The sequence below is a fragment of the Pyxicephalus adspersus genome, chromosome 3, assembly GCF_032062135.1.
Source record: "Pyxicephalus adspersus chromosome 3, UCB_Pads_2.0, whole genome shotgun sequence".
NCBI classification, from domain to species: domain Eukaryota; kingdom Metazoa; phylum Chordata; class Amphibia; order Anura; family Pyxicephalidae; genus Pyxicephalus; species Pyxicephalus adspersus.
Genome location: NC_092860.1, coordinates 106,191,248 through 106,210,576, shown reverse-complemented (window position 1 = coordinate 106,210,576; position 19,329 = coordinate 106,191,248). Strand labels below are relative to the sequence as shown.

Genomic DNA, 19,329 nt, shown 5'->3' with positions numbered 1-19,329 from the left:
TTCTTTAGAGCTAGTGATTCTAAGGTAGCTCTGGTGGCTGGCAATGCAGCAGTCCCAACCAATATATGATTTTAATGAACTAGCATTTGAACATTTGACCATGAGTGGTTCTCAACAGTTTGATTTCGCCACCAATAATGCCCTAGGGGTGCCCATGGGTGAGACAATACATTTATCATCTCAGTCATAGCCATGGTTTGAGGAATTATTTTCACCTAGTAATACTGTATATATTTCACATTTTATTCCTGGATGGTTACACCCTCTCTTTTGCTGTATCAATGTAAGGGACCTTGGGTGTCACCTCGGCTGGACTTCAAAGATATCTGCTTTTGTTCATCTCCATTACATAGTGCTTGATGAGATTATTAGTTTACATAACATCAGCTTGTTTTTATTTCTGCCCAGCTTGCAAGTGACACTTCCAGCAAGATCAACAAGTATTTTTCTGTACTTGCTGACAACGTTTTTAGCTTGATGAAGGAAAGCCAATCATATCTAAAAACTGGTAAGCTGCAATATATTACATTTTTGATCTTGGGTTTTATTATCTTTTACCTAGAGGTTCTTAGATGAAGATATTTGTATCTCAGCGTTACTTATTTTGTGTCAAAGTCAATAAAATGGTTGTAAATTATAATTTGTACATAAAAAAAAAATCCTAATTTATATGTAATAGGATAGCTTCAATGGAAATGTTTAAGCAGCAAAGAAATCCCCCAGCACAGCATTCTGTGCCTAATCAACCAATTACCAGGCCCTGGCGTTGTCACACCGGGGTGCAAATTATCATGCATGTGTAAGACTTTCAGATGTTCACAAGAATGTTTAGGCGGTCTGGCAGTGTGGGAGCACGGGGGAAGTAATTATAGGCTGCTTGTGGTGCCGTCTATGCAGTGAACCTGTTCTTTTAGCTAGTAAAGGCAGAAGACAAGCTCAAGTGAAAAACAAAAAAGAATTGTTTAGGAAAAAAATTATACAGAGTTAAGAGTTACCACTAAAAAACAAACAGACCTCAGTAGGTGCTTGTGATACAGAAAACCTAATCAGGAGTACTTGGCTTACCTTTTATAAATGATGTGCTTATATATAGTTTCTAAGCACAAAGAAACTAGTAATAAGCTAGTAGTAGATAAATAAATATATTCAACGGGGCCAGCAGCTACATCATTTTTAAAGTGGAACTAAAAGTTAAAATTAAAAAGTTGCAACCATTCAGTTCCTTTATTGCATAATGGCCAGGTGATGTTCCTTCTGCAATAAAATAAATGTACCTGCCTGATCACATTTTTTTAGATAAACTCACCTGTTCTTGTTTGTTCGTGGGTGCTGACATATTCTTCTTCTCTTCCGGGTGTCCTGATCTTTTGCTATCATGGTTGTTTGGGCTGGGATGACAAAACTCCCACTCATGCGTGTAAAAGTTCATTCAATCTGGCCAGCCCAAGGAATTTCTTTAAAGAAGACAATGAAGAAACGACGCATGCATGCGCAGGAGTTACATCATCCAATCAATGAACAGGATGCTCGGCAGTAAGGATGGCAGCGCCATCCCCAGCAGCAATGACAGATCCTGGACCTGTCATCACTGCAAGGCAACAGTACATGGTAAGCATGTGCCATAAACAGAAAGTACACTGTGCATACATCTAAAAAAATGAATTATTTTACAGGTAGTTTGCACTACACTTTTCATTGATATTCAATTTGTTGTTTTCAAGGCAAATAAAGTAAAATGGTGAAAAAAGTTTGTCAGTTTAAGCAATCATTTCTTGCATATTTGTTCTTTATGGTCCACAAAATGGGAATGTGTCATTTGATTACAGGTGGCCCCCTGTTATTTGTCCTCAATTTTTTTTTTTGGTTCACTGTTGCTTTACAAAATATATTGCATGCCCTTAAATGTCCCCAGTCCAACCCTGATCCTCTTCACTGTCTCTAAAATTTGAGAGGTATCACTATAGAACAAATCTTGTTGAACATGACATACTATAGTCCATACCTGTAGTGGTCAGTTTTCTTGATCTAGAGGGACTTAAGCTACGTACACACGTCCAATGGTTCTCGCCCGATAATCGGCTCAGGGCCGATATCGGACTAGAATCTGGTATGTGTACAGCACCTGTCGTCCACCGTCTGAACAACCGTCCTGGCAGATCCACGGACGACAAACGATCCTAATGCAAGGGAAAGGGGAGAGCGCACAGCGGGGTGCTGATACGTCATTCTCCCCATCCCCTCTCCATAGAGGAGAATGGTGCTGTATGTACAGCACTTGTTCATGCATCGTGCGGTTCCTAGTCGTTGGAAAGGATCGTGAAAGATCCTTTCCAACGACTATAATTGCATGTGTGTATGCGGCTTAAAAGCAGATCCACACTTTGCAATGAAAAAAGCAGGCAGGTTCTTTATTGCAGAAGGTCAGACTATGCCTCTTCTACAACAAAATACACTTGCCTGCCTGTTTGCAATTTTTTAATACTAAAGTCACCATTCCTTGTTCTGCCATGGGCACTGACATCTTCCTCTTCCAGCTTTAGGATCCTCAGCCATCCTAATTGGTCAGGATTGTATACTGTAACTACCACACATGCCTATGGGAGTTCATCCATTCCTGGCTGCCAGCTTTGTATATACATAGATCAGTGTACATTATAGAAAATATTACAAGCAGGCAGGTAAGTTTGTTTTGTTGCATAAGAGACATTGCTTTTTGTGTCCTTTCTGCAATAAAGAACCTGCCTGCCCACATATTTTTCCATTGTAAAGTTTAGTTCCGCTTTAAGTGTGGCTTTTGATATCCCCAAAGAGTGGCACATAACACTACATAAATGCAACACGGAAAACCTGTTGGAAACTGAGGACACGTTTCCACTTTTATGCTCCATAAAACCTATTTAGAAATGTAAGGTGCCACGATAAGATCTATTGGAATGGATTATAAGGAAGCATAGAAATGGGATGGTTGGCACATAAAAAGACAGTGTAATAAAAAAATACTACTAGACCAGATTTTTTGTGGAGAACACACATTATTGTGTGCATTGGCTGCAGGTTAGGCACCATGGATGAGACATAAATTGATGTGTGGCAGAGATGTGTGCCATAGCTGGTTATGATTGTATAACAGAGATGTGTTGCCATAGCAGTCTAGGAGAGATATGATGCCATAGCTGTACAGCAGAGATATGATGCCATAGCTGTATAGCAGATATATGATGCCATGCAAGTGTAGCAGAGATATGATGCCATAGCTGTATAGCAGAGATGTGATGCCATGCAAGTGTAGCAGAGATATGATGCCATAGCTGTATAGCAGATATATGATGCCATAGCAGTGTAGCAGAGATATGATGCCATAGCTGTATAGCAGATATATGATGCCATAGCAGTGTAGCAGAGATATGATGCCATAGCAGTGTAGCAGATATATGATGCCATAGCTGTACAGCAGAGATATGATGCCATAGCTGTACAGCAGAGATATGATGCCATAGCTATGATTGTATAACAGAGATATGATGCCATAGCAGTCTAGGAGAGATAAGAGATATGATGCCAGGCATCCAATGCTGGCACACACACAGGCTGACACATGCCTGCACCCAGCTCCTTGCTGCAGGTACCTCCTCCTCCTCCCTCCCCCTCCGCCTTTTGTTTTACTATCACAGGGAGACCGAGAGAACAATTTCCTGTTGACACCGGAATATTTAGAAAGTGCTGGGAAGGAGGAAAGGGAATAAAGCGAAGCCGCATCAGTGTGGAAGTTTGCCGAGCTGATTGGTGTCTGCTAGCTCGGAGGCCCTGCATGGATGCATGCTCTGCCATAACAAAGTTTGTGTGTGACAGCAGAGCCGGGCTGTCATCACCCGGGGGGATCAGGTGCAGGGATCGGAGGGCTGCCACGGATCTCCCCGATGGAGGAGGCAGGCTGTGGGCTGTGAGGAGGGCAGCACACAGCAATCACGGCCTGATCTGTGACAAGGAATGAGATTTTCCGCCTCTTTGTAGCTTATGCTGCCTGCTGATGGCTGAAGCCTGGCTGGAGGAAGAGGAGGAGGAGCTGAGGGACAGTGCTGGGAACAGGAGACACAGGAGGTCCAACCTGAACCAAGCCTCAGGTAACCATGGGGGACAGGTATGGGGCTGTATGACTATCAGGGATTAGGAACATGGACATATGGCAACCCTACCAGCCATGCCTGGCTTACCCCGAGCCACCCCTATATTATTGTTATCCATGGTATATATTGTGTATTGTTAGCAGGTGTCATACCTCTGTAATAAAATCCATATTTCCTGGCATATTCTAGAACAATATATAGAACAATAGAATACTTGTAACCATGTTTAGGTGATATGTTATAGAAAGTGTGGCAGTTGTCCCAGTTAGGAGCACCTTTGTAATGATTCTGGGCAGTTGTGTCGTCTTCGTGCCCCTTCCCAATGGTGTGGTAACAATGACACAACAAACACACAAGGCAAGAGTTAGTGTGCTGGGTCGCCATTCATTCCCGAGGGCACTCCAAACACCCAATACCAGCGCACTATGCCCATGAAACGCACTGTCCTGTGCCACACATTCCAGGAACACTTTTCTTTGGTGCCATGTGCTTAGGGCAAGTCATTTAAATAAATGGCAGCCCTGACATAACACACGCCAACGCAAATGGTTTTCACAAACCACAACACATTCATGAAACAAATAGTTGGAACGGGCTGCTTTGCTCTAGTTGTATACATAAGGCCTATTGTTTTTACTCTTAGTACTCATAGTAAAACCAAGAAAGAAAAACACACAGGTTACCAATAAATAGAAAAGTTAATAATAATAATAAAACTGTCAAAGGGTAAACACAGGGTCTATTTTGGATTTTCTAGAGAAGTGTTTCTCTACCAGGGTTCCTCCAAAACAGTATTTGTGGACCTTTTTAACATAGGGGAACGCCAGCTAAGATTATTCCACAACTCATAGTCTATTAATGTTGTGGTCAGTAGGAAGAATGGCTTTTATTTTGCTGGCCATGGGGAAGAATGTTACCCTTATAGATAGCCAAAAAGATCATTGGTGTCACTAAATGACCTGAAAGTCACAAACTGATCTTTGTTCAATAAACCCCCAGCAATCTCTGGAGGAACCGTGGTTAAGAAACGCTGCTCCAGAGTTTTTTAGGAGTTCCATAAGCAATGAGGACTTTGCACCTATAAGTCCAGTTTATTGGCTAGAAATGTTGGAGACATTCTTCCCACTGACCACAGCACTAATGTACTGAGCTGTGGATATTGTAATTATAACTGGGGTTCCTTAAGACCTGAAAGTTACTTCCGAGGGATCCCAATGTTGAAAATGTTGAGAAAGTCTGCTGTAGAATGTGTTAATTAGCCTACTTGGTAGCGATATTTTTTTTTATCCTTTATTTATTCTTACACTGATCATACTTCAGTGGTGTATCGCTGCAATTTCCTGACTTTATTTGCAAAATTTTGTAAATAAATTCTGGTTGATTTGGTCTGCAATTTGCTGTCTGAAGACCCATTCACATGGATCACTCCTACGGGAAGTGCTGAAAAATTCTAGCACTGACTGACACTTTTTTATCAAGTGGTTCGTTTTTTTATCAGGTGCCAACTGGCCATTTTTTAGCACGCATTGATGGGTACCTGCTAGTGATTTGGCAGGCCCTGACAGGGATTTTACATTGACTCCTCTGGATGTCAAGTCATTAGTCGGCAGCACCAAAATGCCTGCAGTATGATTTCTACTAAAGCCAGCCAGGGCCAACTTTATGGAGTTTTTTATTGTCCAGACATTTTGCTAAAGTTGTAACGTGCCTCTAAATGCCAGGAATTGGTTGCAGTGTGATCTATCCCTAAAGAGAGATTTGCAGTTTTGAATGGTTTGGCAGCACATCTCAATGCTTAAAATATTACCTGCACCAACACATATTTGTCATTATGTGCTGGTTGCCATTTATATGAATGCCACTGCAGTGCGATCCACATATAACACTATTACATTGGGGCCAATTCAGATCTGCGGTGAGCCGAAATGTTCCACTACAGGTTTAAATGTGGTCACAACCTCTCCCATTCAAGTGAATAGGAGTAGTACTGGTTCTTTATCAAAATAAACTATGCTTTTCCAACGGCACCTGCTCCTTCCCTGAACCAGATGAAAATTGCAGTGTTTTGGTTAAAAAAAGTTCCAAGTAGTAAAGTGGTGGATATATTTAGGTGGTGGTGGTGGGGGACACTAATTCTACTGTCATAAGCTTTTTGGAAAATCTTAATGGGTTGGGCAGTAATTTTTTTTTTTTGTGGTTGGATAAAAATAAGTGCTAGCTGCTAGTTATTGTTATGATATTGTCATATTTTATTTAATTCTAAAAAAGATGATTAATCATACGGTTTCTGCAGTATAATACAATATGTGAATACATAAAAATGATCCTGCCATGTGATCCTTGTGCAGCTTGTTATACCCAGCTGTAAGGGTTATGGCAAAACTCTGCACAAAATCATGTTTCTTTTATCCAAGTGGTCAGAGTGACCCCCATGCACGTAGTCTCCAGAGGTGCAGGTATTGGTACACTTGTAATGTGCAATAAAATGTATGCATCTGATATAAACATAGCTAAGTGTATGTATAGCTATAGGGTCCAAATGGTTTAGAACCCCTTTCAGGGTTTTATCCTGGTTAGGTAGAGTCACCCTTTTTACTTGTTTAGGGGACTATTGTCTCCAAGGAATTAGGTGATATAAAATCAGCTTAAGCTGAATGTTTTTAAAGGGTGATTTGTTAAGAAGACAAATAGGGTAACTCCCCTCAGATTCCAGAGACTTCCTGTTGGGTCTCTGGGACAGAGAGTAAAGGGAAATCGCTATAGTGGGACACCGGTATAAAAACAAAAAAAAAACGTATGCAGGTTTTTAACCATTACCTATCTTCACCAAAAAGAAAAAGCTGTACACTTAAATTAGGAGCCCACATTGAAATTAATGCAAGCCTGGGCAGAGCTTTCTAAATTTAACAAGCAGCTTTAGAACGTTTGCCAGCCACTTACACACCTAAATAATTTTGATTTGACGTATGCTCACTTGCATTACAGCAGCAGTATATACATTTCTTGCCCCACAACATCCATATATACAGCCTCCCTTCCCCTGTATACTACATATACACTACCCCTGCCCCATAGAACTCACGTGTAAAGTATATCCTCCCCCTGTAATAGATGGCCCTAGAGTCATCTAGACATTAGATACTTTACATTACCTGTGCCCCAGGTTAGTATTTGGAGTCCCCACAGTCCTAGTCGGACCTCCCCACAGACGTAGTTGGACCTTTTGGGGAACCTGCCAAGAGATTGGAGCGTGAGTAAATTTAGACCATAGATCATACGAGATTATATGAGGCAGGGAGAGTCTCTAATTATATACTGCCAGGCCAAAAAAAGCTACACACTTATGTTTTGGTACAATATGCTCCGATTACAGCGCACATGCACCATGGCATTGTTTTAAGAAGCTTATGCAGCATCACAATATTTATTTCTGCCCGGAAATGTATTTATTTTTTGTCGAGAACCTTAATGATGCAAGAGTTGGACCAGTGTGTGGGTCTTCTCCAGCACATCTCAAAGATTCCTAACAAGGTTAAGTTCTGGACTTTGTAGTGGTCAATCCATGTGTCAAAATGCTCCCGGAACCACTCTTTCACAATGTGAGCCCCATGAATCCTGGAATTGTCCTCTTGGAATATGTCTGTACCATGAGAGAGAAAAATAAATGATGGGAAAATCTTGTCATTCAGTATATTTAGGTAGTAAGCTGATCTAATTGTTTGGGCACTTTTTGTAAACCTAGACCTGACCAATCCCAAATCATAACACTACCCCCCACAGGCTTGGGAACTTTCTCATGGGCAGGCAGTGTGTATTATCCTTTACATTCTTATGTGATTAAACACAAAACACAAATTTGTATCGAAAGCTTTAGAGATCCTATTTTCAGAAAATCAAATTTACAAATGTACTATTGTGTTATTCTACTTGAAAGACAGTAAAATAGTTTTATAAATATTGAGGTCTTGTACCCCAATGATATGACTTTGGACTTTGTAAAGCTCTGCGTAATATGTTGCCACCATATAAATTTTCTTTTCTTCTACTCAATGTGTTCTATTTCCAGAATCAAAATATGAAGCCTTATCTGCATCTGAAGGCCGTCTGGATATTATTTAACTTGAGTGTTTGGTAATAATTCACTGAGATATGTTACAGAAAAAAAATGTAGGCATGTAGATATTTTCTGTAGAAAATGTGCCCCAGGCTTCAATGGAACTGAGCAGAGCTTTTATGTGTCAAACAAGGTGGGAACATGTAGTCTCTAAGAGCTTTCTGAGCAATCCCTGATGGGCTCAATACAAGTACAGGTAGTCCCTGGGTTAACGACATCCGACATACGGACGCCTCCTAGGTACAAACGGGGCTTCCCTGCTCACTCCTGTGCAGGACGGAGGGTTGAAGGGGAGAGGGGGCGGTATGCATTACCTGCAGAAAAAATTGTAGAAAATTTGTCATATCAAAGCACACCTTGATCCAGAAGTTAATGAATGTCTAGGCTCCATAAAGATTTTTTTTTTTTTGCTTTGATTGTGATTAACTCACAATGAGGATTTTATACAGTAACTGACACCATGCTGCCTAATATTATGTCGAGACAAACATCTGTCCTAATTGCTTTTATTAAAATAATGTACCTGTTCCGACTTACATACAAATTCAACTTAAGAACAAACCTATAGTCCCTATCTCATATGTAACCCAGGGACTACCTGTATACAAAAATGACCTGCAAATCACACTAAGGGTTTTATTTATAACACAAGGAATCTGACATTTCACTGGTGGGAACCAATTACTGCCATTGAAACCTGGAATATTCCCACAGGGGAAAGATTGAGGGAATGTCTGATTCCCTGTTTTATAAATAAATGTTCCTTGATTATTCTATGGTAGAGTAGTACATGAGAGCAAACCATTCACTGATCAACAATGAAAAGAAAACGGGCACTATCTATTGGCTGTGGTTACTCCAGAGTAATGTAGGGATCAACAGAAGTGACCATAGATATGCTAACACACCAAAAATTTAACAATTTGCCTGTTAGCAATTAAGTATTTAAAGTGTATGTAAACCTGAAGAAACTTCTCTTACTTGATCCTTTTGGGTTAAATATGAAGCACAGAAGAATGAAATTCTGTTATTCTAAGTTACCCCTCTATCCATATTTAGGAGAAAAAAACACCATGTTCTTTGGTTAGACATTTATGTTTAAGGAGAACTTTTTAGAGACAGTCTCCCCCCTTCTAAAAAATTGTGTGGCACTGGCGCCACCAACAACCACCTTTACAAGAAAAAAAGGCCAACATTTGAACCATTTGTTTCATTGTTAACCATTTTTGGTTCAGTTGCAACCACTTTCAAAAACATGAACTAAGTCTTCCAAATATTTCACAGGAAAAAACAGACTTCCTGACCATTGTGTGTACTGTATTCCATATAATACATTTGGGGAAAATACTGTAATTGTAGCGTTTACTCCCAGGTGATTTCCTCTATATATTTATGTCTGGGTGCTGCTTGCCATAGTAAGAGTGCAGGTAATGTATTCTGGCTGTGAATTTTTTTTTAGCAGACACATGTATAACCAGCTCTGCTTTGTCACACAGCATTACTGGCAAAAGTATAAGGAGAGGCTGGTTGATCAGGTTAGGCGGTGGTTCAAGGTGGGAACACATGAAAATATGAGTCAGTGAATAAAGATAAGGAATGAAGAACGTTTTATCTGGTCTTGCAAGAAAACTTGATAATCAAGGTCAGGTTTTCTCAGACTTACTCTGCAGAAACAGTCATTTCAACATTTCTATATGTAGCTGGTCAAGGTGTGACAGAGGAACCCAATGTTTTAATGGTTAAAAAAATACCTGTGAGGCCAATCACACACACAGATCCACTGCAAAGTTTGCTCTCAGTAGATTATTTTTTTCCAGTCATTTTATAGGTTTAAAAATATTACACACATGTGTAAAATATTTTCTCTTTCAGATCCTCTTTTATTCAGATAGAAAGTTTTTAGAATTTTGATCGAATTTATTCTGATTGTTTCTACACCCAAAAAAATGTTGCCTATCATAAACTTGCTGCTAATTTACCCTTACTTCATATCCGGTCATTTTAGAAGATTTAATTGGATCAAAGTTAAATATCTCTCACTTTTTGTATAACAGCCTGTATAGGAGTTGACTTTTAAATGTGTTTAACACACAGGCCATGGTAAAGAAGGGTTACATTATCTTTATTTTCACTCATTTTTTTGCTATAGCATTTTTTTTTAGCAAGGCACAATAATCCTCTGAGGTTTCCATTGCAGTTTGTGATACATCAGGAAGTAACACAAAATTGATAAGAACACATTGAAAAATGTAAACCCTTAATTTTCTATCCAAATCTAGAGAACAATTTATGGAAATCTACTTTGACAACCTCCATGGGTTTCATATGAGGGGGTTTATTAATATTAGTATTTATTAAACAGGATTTATATAGTGCCATGATATATAATACACAAGCTATTAGGAGATTTCTCCTCGCCTCTTGTTCCAGTAACAACTTTAACAAAGACATGAAAAAAACATAACATAGGTTCTAACCCTTCCCTAATCAACCAAAAAAAGCTGGTTTAACAAGCAGACAAAGTTAGAAGAAAATATAGGGGTGGTGGAAAGATGACAGAATTATAGGGGGTTATTGGATTCCCATGGCACAAGTGTTTAGGAACACTAAATTTGTCATGCTGTTCCTTGCCATCTGTTTTTGACTGTCTGTCTACAGATTTTTCCCACCTAGTTAAAAAAAAAATTGTAAAGAACACTGTATCTAATTAATTGGCCACTGGGAATGGAAGGAGAGATGTATATAGTTGACTACATTTAACAACTGGGTATCTGCAACAGGTAAATTACCATTTTAAGGAATAGTACCCCGTGCTCCAAAAATTTTACAGCAGCTATCTGCTTTTGGCAGGATAAACAGGTTGTCCCCAACAGCTCCATTCCCAAACAATCCGCATGGTTTAAAGCCAACATCACAACTGTGAAATGGAAATCATGTTAGGGTTATTGGTAAAGAAAACCCATATGGCTTATAGTGTCAGAATACTTCTTTCTGTGTCTACTTTGCTTCACTGAGATCTACTTCAAAAATGCTGATACAGAGTCCATACATGAATTTGTGTGTGTGTGTGTAATATATATATATATATATATATATATATATATATATATTTTTTTTTTACATGATTTGTACTGCCTTATGGTTTTTGTACAGTCCTGGGCACATCATTTTGTACTTTACATTAGTTTCAGTGTATTCCTGCAAACATCACTTGGGGGCGCTCTCTTACAGTGATGGAACACATGAATATCACAGATTTAGCTTCTAAATTTCAGTAGACTGTGATTGCTCAACAATATTAGGCATGTTGAAGAAATGTCTTCCCTATTAAACACAAACAGCCCAGGACACATTGAACTTTAATTTCATCTATGCCTGATGTGACCATTGTGGAATATGTGTGTGTGTTTTATTGTCAGCTTTGCAGCCCAGAAAGGAGCTGGAATCTGTTTAATAGCTATAGGCTATTAGGTGTTCCTTCTGCAACTATAGACTTACCCACTCCCAATTTTTTTTTTGGAAGGTTTAATTCTGATTTTAAATGTAGACTTGTAAACTTGCATAGAGGTATACTATATCTGCATTTACTTTTATTACTTTTAAATCTGACTGGAGTGCAGCTTGTTTGGTTATTCATGATGTAACTTCATCATCTGTTAAACAATCGCTTATTCAGGTAGGGAGATTCAGAATGAAGATGTCCAATGGTGTTGATTAGGCATACTTTCCATTCACACTGCTGGCATAATTACTAGGGAACTGTTCGTTCGGAAAGTGGAATGATTGTACAAAAAAAAAAGTTTTGTCAGCATCTTATGCTGTGTCTACAGTGTTTCATAGTAAGGTAATCATGCCACAGGAATTCTTCCTGTTTACCTACTACTTCAAGAAAGTTAAAAAAAAAAACATTTCTGAGCATCAAATAATCAACACAACATTTATCTGAATGTAGGGCATTCTCATTGACTTCATTTATGATGCTAACACCCACATATTGATATAAAAAATGTGCAAACTGTATTGTTTTACCTATGCAGCAGATCCCCAAACTGAAATTTCTTCATTCACTTCTAGATAAATTTTAATGATGGGCACCTGGCCATGTTATTAGACCAGCAGCCAAATAATTGACACTTATCAGCTGTTTCCATCCACTCTTTTCACAGACAGATTGTTGCAAGATTGTGTTGGATTTGTTTGCATTGCCTGACACTTTGACTCGGTATAGAGGTACATTTTTACTTTACCAAAAAAAAGTGATATCTCCTTCATACAACTCTTGTCAGCCAGAGCCCCAGACATGGTTTTTATGAACATGACAACCTCCAGGCAGTGGATTTCTTACACCTGCTGCTTCATCCAGCAATGTGAAGTGCCAATAAAATGATTTTATGAAGACCCTTTGTGTAAAGGAGCAGAACAGTCTGACCTGTGCTGATACCTCCCCACTGGCTGTAATGGTTCTATCTACAGGAAAATGCTTTATCAGGAACCTGCCTATGTTATTATGTAAAATTGTATTGAATATGTCTATATCTTTTGCATATGGAGATTATACAAAAGTAAATTTACTAATCCTGTTTAGTTAGCTTTTTACCTTGCCAAGGCACTATTCATTTAAATGCAGCTGAAAGCTTTGTAACCATGTCATTATTTACAAAAATGGAATTGCAAAAGTGTAAGTGACCCTTCCAGTATTACCAGATGTTTGTTATGGGTTGTCCTAGAGCCCTTAGCTGGGTGTGTAGAAGAAATGATAAGAAGTTTAACCACAAGGAAAAATACTTTTGTGTCTGAGGAGGAAAAGCTGACTGCTGCGGTATAAATCTATACTTGGAGTGGACTTTATATGAACTGATGAAAGAGTAGAGCTGTGATCCGGGGCAATCAATCCCAAGCCTTTCTTTATATGAAGCATTTAAGCCAATCTCGGGCTGAATATTTCCCCCACCCACAAACAAACCTGTGTGTTTGTTTTTTTTCTTCTCCTTGTGTGGTGAATTATACTCATCTACGTCTGCCATCCGGGTCCCTTGCCAGGGCAGTTTCTGGGTGTGGGGACTGCTAATCTAGAGCTACAGATGTGCCTACTCTAGTGAAACCCCTATAGTCCCCTTGCTGAACATCATTGCTGGATCTGAAACTATTTCTGGATCCTGAGAAGGGCCCACCACTGGACAGCCAATTGGAAATGTCTTCATCGTGCAAGCAGTGATGCAAATACCTGTGAAAGGACCTCACCTCTTGTAAACCGAAGAAGGGTGAAAACTTGGGACTGGGGTGTCACATGACTGCAGATTTAGGTGATGACAATTATTTATTTTATCGTTAGCAATCGGTTATAGAATGTAAGGGCATCGGGGTGGCCTGGAGATCGGCTTGAAAAAAATCATTGCACTTATTCATAAGTTAATTTATCTTATTTTTCTTTTTCTTCTTTTGAACCTGTATGGAGACCTTGCAGCAAAGTCAAGTTCAATTCTCATTAAGGACATTATCTGCATGAAATGTGTATATTTAACGTATGTTTGCTTGGGGTTTCCATGGACAAGAATATACTGGTTGGTTAATTGACTTTAGCCCAAAATTAGCCTTAGCTATGTTTGGGATATTACACCATGACTTTAGTAGGTATATTGTGTGCTGGTATGTGTACAGCTTACACTGCTCTGCCATTCTCAGCAGCACTGCCTCCCATACATGCATATGTACCTTGACTTAATGACGCGGTCTGCAACTTGTTTGCATTTCAATAAAAGTTTTCAATACCAGACTTTCACGGGGATGTGTCTCATAACAGAGACATGGCAGTCCCATGGAAATCTGAGGGGCTGTAATGCTTAGTTGTTACAACGACCGTGCCGACTTGGCAGCAATTGATGTATACTTGCAATTAAATCATAGCTGTTGGATTGAACATACATTAGGGGGATGAGTTAGGTCAAGGGAAGGGGGCAAAAAGAGTGCACTTTATTTGAAAATGCCCATGTCCTGTCTTAATCCTATCCTGCCCTTGATCTGACTGTTGATTCTGGGTAAGGGTTTCACTTTTACTTTCTATAAACCAAAACTGTTTAGTTCTAGACAGAGTACGGAAAAGTCTTGGGCCTGATTTAATTAAGCTCTCCAAGGCTGAAGAGGATAGAGTGGGTGATCCAGCAAACCTGGAATGAATCTGACCCCGGCTTAATACCATTTGCTAGCAAATGACTTTTAGGAAATCCATTTCAGGTTTGCTGGATCACCCAGCTTTACTTTAGAAAGTGTATTCTCTCCAGCCTTGGAGAGCTTTAATAAATCAGGTCCAATGTTGGACAATCACTTCCTATTCCAAAGAACCAACAAAAAGAAGAAAATCTTGGATTCATTGGTTCACATTTCATTCTTCCAGAAGGCCTGGTCTCTGCCCTAATGCCCATTGGCATGACAGTCATGTTTGTATAGTGTGACAAAATTGTCCGGAAACAATCTGACTTCCAAAACTACAGTTCTAACGATTAAAAGAAAGCAAATTCATGTTCAAACTTGTTAAAATAGAATGGACAGTGGCCTTGGTGATGTTTATTTAAAGGCTTGTGTAGGAGTGGTATGAGGATATTTATTCCAAGCAGTTAAGCTGTTAACCAGAAAATTGTTTCTGCGTGGTCACATTTTTCCCAGTCACAGCTGTAGCAGACTGTATTAGATTGAAGCAGGTGTGCGCAGGATTCCATTGCATCACTTGGTGCCGTCCTCGTTAAACAGCGCTCAAACTAGCAATTATTATATAGATTAACTAGATGTGCTTTGATCTAACTCATCTTGGCAAACAAACATCTGTTAAGTACATAAAAAGCCCCAGATGTCTAAAAATGCTTAAGATTGTGAATTTTTGGCCGATGAAAGAGGACTTGTGCAGATCTAAAGGGATCTTTTTTACAGAAGATCATTCAATAAATTGTGTTCAGATGGCTCTGGTATATCTCAGGAGCAAAAACATAGAAATTGACAAAGATTTACCTTGGCACATTAGCAATTTAAGCGCATGGCCCTATCCATTACACAGGAAAAACTGCTTTTCTGATGTAATCTGTTGTTTGATAACTGGTTCCTTCTGTTTTTTAGGAGCTATAACATGAGCCCCCCAATACACAAAGAAGCGTTTGTTGTAAAACTAAAGCTACATACACACGAGCAATAATAAAAACAATCAAAAAAAAGTGTACAACCCCACCTATGAACGAGGAAAGTCGCTCGAAACGAATTGGGGCATCCGTTTGGGCGACAATAATTCGCTGTCTATTGTGTGCACGGTCGTGTAGTGATCGTGGATGGTTCGCTGGTTCACTTTTTCCAGTACACGTCACTTCCTGTATCGTTCAAACGATCATACATTATTGGTGGATTTTATTTCAACAATTGTACAGCAGGTACAGAACCGTGCACTTATACGATTGTTTAAAATAATTGTAGATCTGTCGTTAGTCGTTCATTTTCTAACAACTATTGCACGTTTATACCTAGCCTTAGAGCAGATCCCTAAATATTACACTGGGAGAGATGTCCCAGTGTAAACTGCTGGGCTGTTGGTTTTGCAAACTGAAACAACAGCTAGGCTCACGGGTACTATCATGGCTGTTGTATGAATTAAAAGCTGCAAACAGATTGCATACTGCATTCACTAGTAACAAATAAAGTTTCATTTTACCCAAACTTTGTGGCATTTTCACTAACTTTGCAATTGTTAAAAATGTTACTGTACTTTATGCTAGAAACATATCTACAGAGTTATATTTGGAAAATGAAGTGACAAAATAATCACAGTTTAATAACAGTGCAAATTCCCCACCTCACCCCAGCACCATACCATTCCATCGACTAGCTGTAGGTGGCAACTCTAGGGCTAGTAGACAGCAACTGCTATTTGGGCACCCAGCCTGGTCTTAACCATTGTATCTATCTCTACCTTCAATGTGTATGGTTTAGTAAATGGTCATCTAGCCTGGCAGAGGTCTGGCTTTGTTGTGATTAAACACAACCCGATTCAGTGCCCAAGTCTCAATATTTAGCAGAAACGAAAAATTGTGCCAAATCAAAATATATGTGTGCTCCTATATAGGTGTTTAAAAGCTGTGGGCACTTCTAACATTTCTGGATACACACTTGGTGTACAGCTATATGCAGAGTTTTGTACCTTAGGCAGTAGTAGGTGATAGTAATGATGAACACCCCCTGATATTAGCAGCACCATAACAGTACACAGAGGAAATGCAATGAAGCTAAACCGATTAAGTTACCTACTTCCCAGCACCTAGGGGTCCATTTATGAAACAGGAAATCATTCAGGTCCATGTTTTTCATGGTAATTGATTCCCACCAGGGAATGTATGATTGCCTGTTTTATAAATACAGCCCCTAGTTTATGATTTATGAATCAGTAAGATGTTGCTTCAATCAGAGCTTTTTCAATGATTTTTTTTAGTTCTTTCAATAAACCAAGTTTTCCTTTTTGTAAGTGGTGAAAGTGAGGAGGGATCGGGCACTTCCTGAATTGCTGCATTCCTGTACTGCTCTTTGACCAGTTCAGCTTTTCCAGTCATAAATGCACAAACACATAGGACCCATCCCTCCAGTCCTCCGCCTCTCTGTCTCTTCTAGATGCTGCTAGCTCATTTCATCTCTGGCTTGTTCCCTGTACTACGCATGCTACTTTGCACAGGGCTCAGCTGTGTGTGTGTGAAGTAATGTAAGCAATGCAAACTTTTTTTGAACTTGGAAACCATGCTTGCAGTATTGGACAACACTACACTTTCCTTCTCTGGATCTAGGTAAGATACAGATACAGCAGGGGAAGGATTTACATTCTTTTGTTATGTCTCATTGCTTGTGTATTTAGTTATAATTGCTAGCTTTTGGCTAAATAAGACTTTTGACAGCTCTCATTGGGTCACTTTTATCAGCTTTACTATAGAATGCTTTGATTTCTACTGGCTTAACCTAACATGGGCTAAACCAGTAAACTTCAACATGTAAACAGAAGGAAATGCGAACAGATTTGTTACAGGAAATAACTTCCATTGTGTTAGAGCAGATACCCGTAACATTGATATACTTTTAATATACTTTTTTTTACTCATGTTCAACATCCAATCACTTTATTTAACTTTTATAAAACCTTGTTTCTATTTCTAATTTATAATAATATATGTACCTGAGGTAATCATACTTATAACATACTCCTTCCTGCTTTGCAGTGCTCCACAATAGTTAAACTTCACTGCTCCTTCTGCTAATTCATGTCCATGCATTGTCTGACTCATTGAAAACAATGCACTCTCTGAGTGGTCAAGGATTATAATTACAGTTACATAGAGAGACATTGCAGAATAATAGCACAAAGCCAGTAAGATCTTCTTTTAGTTGTTAATCTAAATATATCTATAGAATAGCAAAAATCAAAGCAATATGTAAAAGTCATACAAAGTCAACATTTATATAAACACTTTGTTAATAACTAAGATATGTTTACTGAAGCACTGTACATTTCCCTAGGTTAAGGGGTAATGTTGAGACCTATATGTATTTTCTACATATTGTAGCATGTATTGTTCTAAAGTGAAAATCTAGGCACTTTTTGTTACCAGTTTGGTCGATACAATAAACTTGTGTAGCCATCAAACCCAGTGGAGCTTGAGAGGTTAATTTTGCAGTGTTTCCTATAAATTATAAGGTATTTATGCAGCTATACAGTAACTTTCCAGATGTTGCATAGACCTGCCTGACTCCCCCCATCCTGGCGCGGAACTTTGCCAACAGTGATTCATGGAATAAGCTGATCCCTTTTTTTCGTCTTTTTCTTTTTGTGGTTTTCTTTTTTTTTTCCTCCTCTATTTTTAAAGTTGTGGCTGGAGGATGAGTTTGACCTGTTGCTGAGGATACAGCTGCACTAGGTTGCTTTGTCAGCACTTTAATTTTGTACCTAAATTTAGGTCTCCCCTCGGTCAGTGGAAAGGCAGGGAATGCTTTTCTGAACAATTTGGAAGGTAGCCTGACAAAGCCCAGAGATGTACTGTGGAACAGATCAGCAAAACATTACCCCAGCCTATCCCCAACCCTTATCTCAGAAAGTTTCTAATGATGACCATATGCGGTATGTTTTTTTTGTTAGCTGTGTAACATCTCCAGTGACAATCAGGTAGTAAACCTATTCAAGGAAATCAATATTTAAATGATTGGGGACATTCAGCTTGCACAGAATAAAATGAAGGGTCGATATACTTGCCTTTTTGGCAGCTCATTTGTTAAAATTTCAGCTTCATTGCTAATTGTCGACTGCTGAATGTCTTCCACACTTCTGGGGGTGCAGTATCCATGATCCTGAGCGCATTCTGTGGTCTCACCTGCTGGCTTGTGTGCCACTACAGGATGTTTGAGCCAGTAGGAGAAACCACAACATGCAGGAGGACACAAGTATATGTCCAATCCGACCAGCTAAGGATGATGATCAGTAAAGAGGACATTTCAAAAATGGCCTGCTGAATAGGTAAGAACAGGGCCTCTTTATTAACAGGTACGTAATTCTCTACAGGTGTGACCTTGTGCTGACAGTCAAAGTAGAAAAAAAACTCTGAGAAATAAAATGACAAAAAAAAATGTTATACTACTTATACACGGTGTTTATTTTGTAGACTATGCAACAGTCTAGGCATTGTTGAACATCCATATTTTTTTGCAGTGACTGCAATGAAATGTGCCAGACAAATGTGATTAGAGTAAGCTTTTAGATTGTAGATTTGTGTCTAGCATCAGTGCAGGTTTTCCATGTCCTTAGTCAGCGGTCACCATGCTGGATCACTAAACGGGAGTTATTGTTTTACTAATGGGGAGGATGCAGCATGATGCCTCCACAAAACGGACCGTGCTGCTTGGCAGTAACCAGTAATTGTTTCAGGTGCAAATTTTAATAAATGGACAGACAGGCTAAGGATCATTTCTGGCAACAATTACTGACGGCCTGTACAAGGCTTAATCAGAGGGATCAAAACATTGCCTTGGAGAGAATTTTGTTTCTTTAGACAGCATGAGAAAGTGCTGCATTAATTAAAGCACTGA

At 39.2% G+C, this 19,329-nt stretch overlaps 1 protein-coding gene across 2 annotated transcripts in view; it reads left to right on the top strand.

The window, feature by feature from the left end:
* Positions 1 to 3,705: 3,705 nt before the first annotated feature.
* SH3D19 (SH3 domain containing 19) overlaps positions 3,706 to 19,329 on the top strand; it is a 50,574-nt gene continuing 34,950 nt past the window's right edge. For both annotated transcript variants that reach the window (XM_072405908.1, XM_072405907.1), the window contains exon 1: positions 3,706 to 4,121. In XM_072405908.1, the coding sequence (XP_072262009.1) occupies positions 4,028 to 4,121 (94 nt within the window). In that variant the 5' untranslated portion in view covers positions 3,706 to 4,027. The remainder of the gene's footprint in view (positions 4,122 to 19,329) is intronic.